Source organism: Saccostrea cucullata, unplaced genomic scaffold, assembly GCF_032062105.1.
Source record: "Saccostrea cucullata isolate Sc308-1 unplaced genomic scaffold, CSIRO_AGI_Scuc_v1 ctg354, whole genome shotgun sequence".
Lineage (NCBI taxonomy): Eukaryota > Metazoa > Mollusca > Bivalvia > Ostreida > Ostreidae > Saccostrea > Saccostrea cuccullata.
The window spans coordinates 336,995-349,582 of NW_026940030.1; the positions used below are offsets into that span (position 1 = coordinate 336,995).

The following is a 12,588-nucleotide window of genomic DNA, read 5'->3' on the forward strand; positions in this document are numbered from 1 at the left end:
TATTTACATCTGTAAGCATGTACCGGGGTAAATAATAAAAACAGAAAATATTTAATAGAAGCAAGTGTTTGAAACATAATTCTTGGACAAGGCATTTGAATTGCAATTCTTGGAGACATTTCCCCTCTATTGAAAAAAAAAGCAAGTTTTCTACCAGACCATTCCATACATGTCCTCCATGTATTTTGAAGTCAACAGCCATTTTACAGACAAAAAGACTCGATGCATAAAATAATACATTTTATTTGAAATTTAAATATCACCTTGATTCCAAAATCAATATCAAAGAGCTGTAATTGTTTTATACATACTATATACATCATCAAGATCACTTACAAATATTACTTCAAGAAAATGTCCGGGGCTAAGGGGAAAAAATAACTACTTTCTGCATAAGAGTGATGAGAATCCAATCGACATGTTTATAATAGAACACAATTTCCACTTTAACCAAATTTCAACACTTATTAAATCACATACTAGTATAAATTGGAGAGTTATTAATATTCCTTCATAATTAAATAGCTGAATAATTCACGAAAAAAATCAAATACAGAGAAATTCTTCTGTTTCTAAGTTAGCAAATCATTGTAGTCTTTAGGCAATCCAAATTCAATGTTTCATTTTCTTCTCCTTGGGTTCTCCTGACTTGGTCTTCAGAATGTTTTGGATTTTCTGCCACTGTCTGTCTAACTCGGCTTTCTCGTCTTTAGGACCTGCCCGCCGAGTTTTCCGTCCATCAGCCATTTTGACACCGTACTGAAAGGCTGCCCTACAAAACAAAATTTAAATGATGCATTACACAAGCATCTAATCAGTAATTTCCTTTCTTTTTCCAACCTTTTGTAAATTTCTGAAATTCACAGTCTTTGAAGCTGCTACAATTACTTCAAACAGTTATCTTGATATATATGTTCATGTAAAATTCTTATATAAGCATGTACATAAAGAATAATACTTAAAAATTTTCATGGACTAAAAGATAATTTTTTAACACTACATGTAAACAAAATGTGGAAAAATTTTTTACATAAAAAAACCATAAGATGCAAGTCACTATGAATCAAACCTGTAAATACTGCAAAATCACAAATATTTGTTGGGATATACATTAAATATCTACAAAACCTTTTCACTTGATAAATGAATGAAATTTTATCTCCATAGAATTTTTTGCTTCTACAGTTCATAAATCAATTTGTAGGAGAATTCCGTACTTTGGTAAAGCTTCCTTGTTGGCCATATAATCACTGTACTCCTCCTGGGTGTCAAAGTCCCATCTCCCCACAGGGCCCTTCTTATTGCCCTGGTCCATCTTACTGAAATCTGCCTCATCATCAGAATCGCCCAGGGCATCATCAGCTTCCTCCATACTACAAAAACAAATATCAAGTCATTGATTTTAAAGTTTGACATACTGCTAAAACAAAAATCATTGATAAAAGGACAAAACAAATTGAAATTTACAATTTTAATACATGCCACAACATGACAATGAGAACCTTTTATGGCTGAACAATTGTTATAAATTTGTGAAACAACATTTATTTGTGACTGTGTTCCTAAACATAAATATATCTGACAATTTATAGATAAAATCCCATCATACCCAGGGTAACACTCAGCGTAACTGTCAATGAGGGTTTTCTGTTGGAGCTTCTCCATCCATCTCTTTTGTTTATCTACCTTCTCTCTGAAAACAGCAAAAACATTATGGCTCATATGGTTCAGTTTGGACTTACGGTAACACACACAATTAATTTTGTTTTCATAAGTTATATGTTACTGTCAAGTGCAGGTATAAATAATGTCTTACTTTTCTCTCTCTTTCTCAACATCAGCAAATCCCTGCAAAAAGAACGATGATACTCAGCTTAACATTACAAATTTTTCGTCAAAATGTTTTTACACAAGTGTTCATTACCATGCCGAGTAATGTACACATAGAAGAAAACATAATGTGGCAAAGAATTTAAATAGAATTACATTGTTAAGATAATCCAATGAAGGCACTCTCCTTCATGAACCAAATGCAAAGTATTTGAAGTTAGTTTCTTTACTCATTATAATTCAATTTAATTGCACAGCAGTAAATTCATATTTAATCCTTCAAATGAATAGATTGTAAAATTATAACTAGGCTTGATATAACTAATAATAAATAGTACAAATATTACACTGCAATTTTGAAACTAAACAAACCTTGAAGCGATCATTAATTGTTTTGACCAAATCCCCTGCTGATCCAGGTCCCTTCATCCTATCATCCTCCTATAAAATAAAGATATAAGAATGTAAAATTCTATTTTACAGAGGCTACACCAAAATTCATTTCTGGGTAAAGAAAAGCTTCACATTTTTAATAATCATTTTAAACACACCTCCTCCACTGGTTTCTCAAAGTATGACTTCCTTTTCCTCTCTTCTCTTCTCTCTCTGTGGCTTTCTCTGTCTCCGTGACGATCCCTGTCTCCATGGCGATCTCTGTCTCTGCCCCTATCTCTCCTATCTCGGTCTCTATCTCTATAGTCCCTGTCTCTATCTCGGTCTCGTCCTCTATCTCGATGATCGTCTCTATCTCGATCCCTATCTCGATCACGCTCCTTTTTGTCTTTCTTGTCTTTAGACTTGGTGTATGATGGCAAGTACTCTCCAGCATCAGCGTAGATACTGAAATCAATGTGCAACATTAATTAATTATAAAAATGTGCAAGTCCTACCTCTTCTTTTCTTCAATAAATGTATTTCACATTGCATGTTTGTGAAGACAAGACCTATAGTAACTATATGATCTCACTAAAACCTTTTACAAATTTCATCGACATTTACCGCTGATAAATAATATAGTCATATGACAGGAATCTTTGTGCACATAAATTATGTATTTAGTATTTCCATTGATTTACTTGCAAGTCATGATAAAGATTAAAGTTGTACTTGAAACATTAAAACCTACATGAGTAATTTCCTCCATCTTTTGACATTTAAGACAAAATACTTGATGTGTACCGGGTAATTTCATAACTTTTTTCCATCTAATTAATTCTAAAAGCATACCTGTCATCAGCTCCAGGTAATTTTTCTTTCAGTTTATCCTCATCCTTGTTTTTCCCTAAAAAAAAAAAAGAAAACATACACAGTATTTCTCTTAAAGTTGAAATCAAATTATATTTCTTCACTTTTCTAACAACAGTTTTTCCTTCAAAGCTTTGTACCTGAATCAAAACAATTTGTAAAAAAATCCAACACCGAGTATCTCTGAGGACTTAGCAGTAGAGAGATCAATACAGACCCTTCTCCTTCTTCTTCAGTTTCTTGCTCTCTCTCCGTCCTTGACGTAGGTACGACAGAATCTGGGTCAGCTTGTTGATGACAATGTCATTGGTGGTCAGGGTTGTGGTGGCCTATATATAAAGGAGGTGGAGAAAACTGAAGATTTCTGGAGGACACACTTTGTAATGAACTAATTTCTGGTATGACTTCTCTGTTTTCTTAAGAATGTAATTATCAGTTTTCCTATCAATTCTTTTACAAGGGCATGGTAAGGATTATTAAAATTAGTAAAAAATATTTACATCGAGACTAGGACAGTCCGCTTTACTGCGAATGGTGGTACAGGGGACATCATTCTCGGCATAATCATCTTCCAGGTCCACCACGTAGGCCATACGTCCCGGTAAGAACAGCTCATTCCTCTCAGGGACCTTACTCTTAAACAATGTTCTGAAGATGTTTCTACCTAAATGAGCAATTATAAAACAAATACATGAAGTTTTGGTATGGATGACTTTTCATTCATAATTGGAGTTTATCATTTATTCATCATTGGAGTTTATGAATTTCAGTCCTTCTCACCCATCTTAGTCTTAAAAATCATTTGATCATCTGGGTCCACCTCTTTATCTTCCCTACAACATTACAGAAGCAACAGAATTATTTAATTTATCAAGTAGATTTTGTACACCAGAAATGAGCTTCATCTCCTTTTCTCAGATTTTAAAAAATTTAAATCTTACTTTTTCTGAGTTACAGCTTCTTCCATCAATATTTCATCTTCCTGTTCTTTATAATTTATTTCTGCTCTCACCTAGTCAAAAGATTATATGTGATAAATAAAAACACAATATAAACTTGTGGAGTTGATTCATCTTTTAACATTCAATATATATTTAATACAAATTTTTTAAATATTAATTAAAGAAGCTAACCTTCTCTAACAAAGCAAAATCCAAGCCTTTCACCAAGTGAGTATGCTCCATGTCACCACCGAGATACTTGGACTCCTGAATAAGCTGTTTACGTTTCTCAGCATAATTATCTCCCCTGAAATGACAATAAGCATAGTTACCCTCACATTTTTCTGGATGCTGCTGCTATGTATGCATTAATTACAGACAAAAGTAAGAATTACTAAGCAAAACTTATTTTCATTCTCACTTCAAGGCTAAATGCAAAATTTTCTTTATGCACAATTATGTCGAGTGCAGTTTACATATGAATCTTTGACGAAAAGTGTAACAAAAAGAATGAATTTTAGAGCAGTACAAAATTTCGTAGATGCAGAACATAAATCTTAACTTACGCCTTGGCATCAGGAGCCACAGCTCGATAATCAGCTGTGGTGCTTATGATCTCAGTTTCAGCGTAGTCTTTGTTTACGCCATCTCTTCTCTCCCTGGCCTAAAAAGATTTTAACATGACTGTATAATCTTTATTCCACACATGAATGATATAGCTGCAAAATCTCTATGAAAATTTATGGTTCTCTTGAAGACCATTGAAAAACATTACAAAGAATTGTTTACCTGTATTTTAAACAGATCAACATGCTCTTTTAACTACTTTTAATTACTCTGTGAAAATTTTATTTATACAAACAAGTCAATTTTAACTGTTAAGTAACAGTAAAAATGTAGTTGACCTTGCTCTGGATAATCTAATTTCAACTCAAATAAAATTCAAATATTCACATCATTTTTTTTTCTAATTTAAACAATGAAAAGTACATACCCTGTCTCTGTATTTGGACTCTAACTCTTTCTGTCTCTCTTCTTCCAGCCTTTTTAGCTTAGCATAGTAACTGTAAAGGAAATATTGAATATGTTTATAATGATCACATTGGTTTCCAATAGTGTAATCTTATATAGATTTATGAAACACTTTATAACATTCAGCAAGTACAAGCGATTGAATTAGTAAACATCATACTTTTGCAGTTAAGTTGGTGAAACCGTCTCTTTTGTGTAATATACATGTATTTTTGAATATGGAGAAGTCAACAAAAAGAAGTTGCTATAAATATACAGGTTTGTATTGTTTCCTTACATTTTCTTTTTCTTTCTTCTGGTGGCTGGATCGTCTTCATCTTCTTCTGGCCTTGGAACACTAATAAAACACATTTACAAAATTTTAATAATACCATATGTAGTTTAGTAAGGATTTGTCACTAAATTAGTCATTTCTACTGTCCTGCAGCACAAAATAACCCACTTCATGATTTCATCTTTTAAGAATTATATTGTTTAATAAGAGGTAACAAGATACATGTATGTGTATTTACTTAAATTTAGCCTATAAAAGGCTAGAATCCAAGTTGGTTTTGCAATTCATGTTATAGCATTGTTATAAGATTATGTATTAATTTTTTTTTTCAGTCAGTGTTCGCAGGACTGGTGATCTACATACACTGAGATGTCCTGAATCTAATGCATAACTGTGATAAGTAAAGTACCGTATTTGGCTGAGTATAATACGCATTGATGTAAAATACGCACCCCCCTTTTTGCCTCTGGAACCGGGGAAAAAACGCAGTTTGGATGTATTATACGCAACAGAAAATTTTACCAAGCGATGTTCTGAACTTTGAAAATCGCGGTAATTTGTAACGAAAATCGGCTCGAAGATTAAGTGTCAAAAATTTACAGAACACACGTTTTTTCAAATACATTTATATTTTTTTCTTAATCTGCAATTTCCATATCGCGGCAATGTGGAGAAAATTATTTATTCATTAATTTCAACAAAGCACAAGATAAGCATACGGTGATTTTGAAATAATACGTCGCCATATAATTCTTTGGTGAAATAATTTTATTTCAACAAAGCATGAGATATTGTTGCAAGTTTTAACAGTTGTCATATCTAATTTTGGTTCTAGGTAATCATGCTGAAAAACGAAATTGAAACATCAACGTATTTTAGAAATTAAGAAGACTACGATTTTTTTCTTCTGAATCGTCGCGGATATTTTATTTTCTACAGAGCATGAATAAATGATAACACTTAGTTTTGGCTTACTTAATATTTAATTTGTTAACTCTCAATTATTTAAACAAGGGTTCGATAAGTATAAGATAAGGTAAAATTATATTTAACAAGTGTTTAATTGTTTAATGTGCCGTAATCAACACATGCTCACACATACGAAAGGTTACAAACCGACCCCCGCTTTTTAACAAAGAAAATAATCAAAGCAATTAAAAGGCTAGTGAAAGTAATCATTGCTATAACTGTAAAAACATTGCTTTGGAGTCGGTAGACAATTAATTGCCTGGAGGGGTGTTGAGAGGTAATTATCAAGTGGCCAGCGCACGTGTGTCACGACATTGGCTTCCTTTCATTGGGACGTATAGAGGGGTGTTTGTGTTGGAGTGAATTTTCACTGAGTTATTTAAAAACTAAAATAAAATTTTTATTTTATTGTATTTCATAAAAAAATCACTTATTATATTGTCAGGCAGATAAGGTGCATATGTACTATGATTACGGAAGCACGTGACAAAGGAATGTGTTAACGTCTTAAAATAGCATCGGTAATGGCGGCCTACACGGAGACGATAAACATGGAGCTCAAATTGATTTAACTTGCATTTTCATGTCATTTTAGCATCAAAATATTATGAAAGTGTTATTTCTAACAAGCATACCTTCCAACAATAACTTTCCAAAGTTTAAAAATGATAATAAACAAAAGAAGTTGTATATGTCTCTTGGTAATACTACGGTATGTACATATGATAGCCGGGTTTCACCTGAAAGAAAAACTTATCAAAATCCCATTGTGATGTAAAATACACATCCCTTTCTCACAGAAATTTATTTTAGGAAAAAAGTGCGTATTGTATTCCCCCAAATACGGTAATTGTAACATATCTTACGCTGCTTTTTTGTGATGTACTGCTTGCTTTGCTGCATGCTGGGCGGCAGATGATGACGATGCTGAACTAGAGGATGGGGCCCGAGGGGTCATCAACATCTTACGGAAATCCTCATTTGTAAGATGTTGCCTAAAAATGTATTGTCATGATTGAATATGTGAAACATTTTGAAAAATTAGTAATACAATTTAGATAACAGAAAAAAGAAATAATGCACTCAGAATAGACAGTTACCATATATGAGTGCCTTATTGATACATATTTAACAGGTCACTAATTGTGTACACATACACTTCAATCATATACTGAAATGTGATCATATTCTGCATCATTGTAAAATTTTATTCCCAAATATGTAAATAACAAAACAGACATTACCCATCATCATCTTCATCATCATCCTCAAAGTCTTGTGGAGGGAGAGGGTTTGAAAACACCTCTGTTTCACCACCTAAAAAATATAGTCATTTTTATCAGTTATTTCACTGGTCATTGAGGTTTTTCATACAACAGTACAACTAACAAGTACATGTACTTGTAAAATCTTGATCAACTAAAAACTAGATGTTATCAATGGTTAGCAATATACAGGTAAACTTCGTTATCTCGACATTGACGGGACAGTCGGAAAATGTCGAGATATCCAAAGTATCGAGATATCAGAGTTGAGACTCGACGTCCTTAATTTTACTGCATAGTAAAACCATAGACCTAAACTGACCAGACGTATATCTACAGGTACCTACATGTCTTCAATTAGACTAGCTTGTTTGTTTCAGATATCCCTCTATATTCATTAGAAAATCTAAGAAGTTATTCACAAATGTTATTTATGAAATGCATTCTTTTTTGTCGAAATCTTCTCATTTTATTAAAAAAACCGTTTTCCATCCAGCATTCGATCCGTGTGCCACTAGCGCTGTCAGAACGGGATACGAAATGCGCTCTATAAACTCCAAACCGGAACGGTACAAAGTCGACTTCCAAGATACGGAAAAAAATTAATGTGTATATTTTTTTAAAAATTATTTCATTTCACTTCTTTTTTATTTCATAATCATTCATCATTAATTTTCATTTCATTTCATTTTCAAACCAAAATTTAATTGGAATTGCGCTTTTAACAAACTTAGTGATCCATATTACGGCTGATGCAATATTCATGCATGTCGTTGATTTGATTGATTCCTGTTGAATGCATTTTTACCACAATTTTTAAGTTAAATTGAATTCAATGTGTAAATTGTTCATTGTTACTCAGTTACTTTTTTATGTAAAATGTTTAAGTTTTGTTAGATTTCGACATTTTTTTGTAAATAAACGGTTGTACATTTACGCAGAATCGAGAAGATTTATCAATGATATTATCCAAGCCGCACATTAAACAATTAATGTATTAGAGACGCCGAGGGGGCTTGGGATTCCTCTACAAACACATTTCTACAGAGCAGTATGTAGTCAAAACATGGGTGTGAAAGATGTGAATTTCTGACGACGTCGAGATACACGGAGTCGTCCGTGCGTGACGAGCGACCAGCTAACAAACAATTAGGTTATGAAGAGCAGGAAATTGCCCCGATGTCGACATATAACAGGTAAATTTTGCTCTTAGGACTGTGAAATACGTCGAGATAAGCGGGGTAGTCGACATTACCTAGGTCGATATATCAGAGTTTTTGCAAATCATTTATATAGTAAATAATGCCGGGACCGCGGACGGACGTCGACATATCCCAGGTTGTCGACATATCCGATGTCGAGATACCGAAGGTTACCTGTATGTGTTTTGAAAATAAAGCAACATGATTATGTTTTATTTTAAAGCAAAACTGAACAAATCTGGCCTCATGATTTAGATCGAATTATACATCTATAGCATTATTATCCGTATTACGTCTTGAAAAAGAAAAATGGCAAGTGCCAGTGCAGCATTTTCTTAGATCTAATATCTAAATATAAATTTTGTGATACTAATTCATATGATGTAAGTTAAGAAATAAAACAGTATGAAGTCTTACAAATAATACTTACGTTCTGGCATTTTAGAAACTGGTAATCTTTGTTGACAAATCTAGTTTTCTTGAGCAAAGCTTCCCAATTTTACAAACCGGAAATGGATTTGCTTTGCGTGTAATAGTTGAATCGAAAACGGATTAGGCATTTCCATTTTTTTTGGCGCCATTTTTCATTTGTTTATGAGGAAAAACCCATGGACAGTGTCACAGGATCAATGAAGAATTGTACTTTGTCGGATAAAGAAAGCAGTAATAGGTGAATGATTATTCAGATGCTCTTATTGTTTAATGCTAAGAATGTATTTTCTCCAGTTTAATTGTAGCTGTTCAGATTGGGATACAACACTACAACAAACCTGTCAAACCTGGGAGAGGATCCAGTATAAAAATTTAAGGGGAGGGGTGAAGGGTGTGGTGGAGTCAAACTTGATGCCTACAAGAAAGAAAGGTAGAGAACATGGGTGGATCCTGGATTTTTTTTTATTTACTAAGGTGGATTGGGTTGTTTCACCCCCCCTCCCCCGGCCCCCCAAGTTTTACAGGATGGATGCTTTTTCTCACTTCATAATTTTCAGGATTCTATATGACATTCTTTAACATTTATTTCATTGCTTTATTAACATGAAAAAATATAATTCAATTTTTGTTTGTTGAAAGATGCTTCTTTAATCAAAACATGTATAGAAGAAATATTAATGACAAAAGAAATCGTGTTTTCAAGCATTTCTGTGACTTAAACTTAAAATAGAAATTATATGTATATTCTTGTTCATTAAGCATTAAAAAAAATTTTAGGGTCGGCACTATAAATTAGGGTCAGTCGGGAAAGCGGAAACAAAGATATTTTTTTTCTAGGCCTTATGCATGCATTATACAAATTATATGTGTTCTTGTTCATTAATTTACTTTTACTTAAAGTAACATTGATAATGGATTCACACTAGCTGTTCTTATATTACACAACAGATAAATTAATTTCCCTATTTGTTGATCATCTTGAAACACTATGTACCCCAGCCCCAGTAGACTTATTCAAGTGTAAATATTATTCTTTGATTTTTTTTTAATTTACAGTAAAAAAAGGAAAGATTATCTTGAGTGGCCAGACTATTTTATGGCAATAGCATTTCTGTCAGCTCAAAGAAGCAAAGACCCTAGGACTCAGGTGATACAATTTATATATAATTATTAATTTTTGTCTCACTTTTAGATGAATTTCAACTTTCAAGATGTTTTTTTTTCTGGATATCAAATTTTGTGTGAGTAATTTTCAATAAGTTAACTTTAATATTTTGAAATTTTTTTTTTTTAGGTTGGAGCATGCATTGTGAATGAAGAGAAGAAAATAGTAGGTATTGGTTATAATGGAATGCCAGTGGGTTGTCATGACGACGTAATGCCATGGGGACGGGAAGCTGACAATATACTGGACACAAAACAATTTTATGGTTAGATTTAATGTTTAATTTGTTGATCTGAATCTCTCTCAAAATTTCATAGATTTGTTGTACTCTATTAGATTTAAAATTATGCATATTTCAGAGATTGTAGTTGTTTTTTTTTAAAATTATGCACTTTATTCATTTACACAGTGTGCCATGCTGAACTCAATGCAGTTCTGAACAAAAACTCGTCTGATGTAAAGAATTGCAGCATCTATGTGGCCCTGTTTCCTTGTAACGAGTGTGCGAAGGTCGTAATACAGTCGGGAATTAAAGAGGTGATTTATTACTCAGACAAATATCACGAGAAACCAGAGTTTGTGGCATCACGAAGAATGCTAGACATGGCAGGTGTTAAGTACAGGTATGATTAAAAATCCAGTTTTTTTGTCATATTTTATATTTAAATTAATGAGCAGATTGCTAGAATGCCTGGCATTATATTTGTTATAATTAACTCCAATAAAAAAAAAACACTGCATTAAAATTTTATAATTTTACCATAAATTAGATATAAAGTTTTAAAGTAAACCTTAGTGCAAGTAAAAGGTGTCTTTGAAGTAAATATCTCAACTTGAGTCAAATATTGTTCCTTTGAGAGTAAATGTCAATTGATTTCTTAAAGATGTTATATCTTCTACATTGCAGACAACACATTCCAAAGAAGAAGCAGGTTACGATAGACTTCACCGCCATTGATGCCATGACAGGAAAGAGTGTGGATGAAGTTTTAAATGGGGACCACACCCACAAATAAGAGCCACACCCACAAATGGAGACCACGTGGTGCTACTGTAACTTTTCTCAAACCAAGGCTAAATTGTGGATAAACTGACAGTGCTTTCATTACATGTGCTTAATAATTCAGACTTTTGTGAGTTCATTGTGTCTGTATGTTGCGAGTTCCGTCTTTAAATAGTCTGTTTTCTACAGAACTAGTGAATCAGAGACACCTAGTCTGAATGGTGCCCAGTTGGCAAGTTATATTAGATATTCCAAATTTGATCTGCTATTTATGTTCTTAAGAATTTGTGATAAACTTTATTCAAAAACCAAAGCCCTTTATCATTCTTTCTGTTTATATAAAACAATATATTTTATGCACCTACTTCAATTATGATGATAAGTTTATTTTGCAATACAATTTCTCACAGCAAATTATTGCCCTGTATTTTGATCTTTGTTATGTGGACGTCAGATGGGTTTGGAGGGCCAAAGACATTTAAGGAGGGAAGAATGTGGCAGTCAGCTGGGTTTCGATCGCCGGTGGCCAGATAGCTCAGTTGGTAGAGCACCTGACCGGAGTTTCAGGGGGCCCAGGTCTGAATCGGGATCCTGGTCCGCTGCATTTTCTCCCCGCCCGTTACGTTTGGTGCTGTGCCATGCCCTGGAATTGACAGTTCAAAGACCTGCCAGGGATGAGCCTGGGTTGGGGTCTTTGGAGGGCCAAAGACCTTTAAGGAGGGAGGAATGTGGCGGTCAGCTGTGTTTTATCGCCGGTGGCTAGATAGCTCAGTTGGTCGAATCACGGTCTTGTCCCCTGCATTTTCTCCTCTCCCGTTACAGTTACAATATATCTTAAATTGACATATCTTAAATTAACAAAGGGTAGAAGATGACAGTTTACATATGTAGAAAAGCCACTATTAGAAATGATGGTTAAGTATAAAAAAAAATTGTTTGTTTGCAGTATGCTGCCTAAAGACTTGCATAAAAAGCACCGAATCAGAGCTATTGTTCTTTTAATTTACCCTTACTTGACAAGTGGGGGTATATACTATATAGTGCTATGGGTGTCTGTCTGTATGCTCCTAACATTCCGGGGTAGCCATCCCTTATCCACAACTCCTCTTTCACCACTGAATGCAATTAAATGAACCTTACTACAAATCGTGATTGCTAGTATTTTTTTCCTCTTATTTTACATCTCTTATCTACAAACTGAGTAAATTTTAATGAGACTAACAGAATATT

The 12,588-nt window shown here is 33.5% G+C and overlaps 2 protein-coding genes across 2 annotated transcripts; one reads left to right on the forward strand and one right to left on the reverse strand.

The window, feature by feature from the left end:
* Positions 1-229: 229 nt before the first annotated feature.
* Positions 230-9,282, reverse strand: LOC134254606 (protein Red-like). Its single transcript, XM_062737134.1, has 18 exons — positions 9,189-9,282; positions 7,536-7,608; positions 7,158-7,286; positions 5,326-5,385; positions 5,011-5,080; positions 4,583-4,680; positions 4,209-4,323; positions 4,017-4,087; positions 3,856-3,908; positions 3,576-3,739; positions 3,293-3,404; positions 3,058-3,112; positions 2,382-2,670; positions 2,203-2,271; positions 1,817-1,848; positions 1,610-1,693; positions 1,218-1,373; positions 230-772 (listed from the first exon to the last, which is right to left on the reverse strand). Exons 1-18 carry the CDS (start codon positions 9,196-9,198, stop codon positions 613-615), a joined length of 1,800 nt encoding a protein of 599 aa, XP_062593118.1. The 5' UTR covers positions 9,199-9,282; the 3' UTR covers positions 230-612.
* LOC134254607 (deoxycytidylate deaminase-like) lies at positions 9,200-11,734 on the forward strand. Its single transcript, XM_062737135.1, has 5 exons — positions 9,200-9,428; positions 10,247-10,337; positions 10,485-10,620; positions 10,765-10,978; positions 11,263-11,734. The coding sequence occupies exons 1-5, from the start codon at positions 9,367-9,369 to the stop codon at positions 11,369-11,371; spliced, it is 612 nt and encodes a 203-aa protein (XP_062593119.1). The 5' UTR covers positions 9,200-9,366; the 3' UTR covers positions 11,372-11,734.
* The last annotated feature ends 854 nt before the right edge of the window (positions 11,735-12,588 follow it).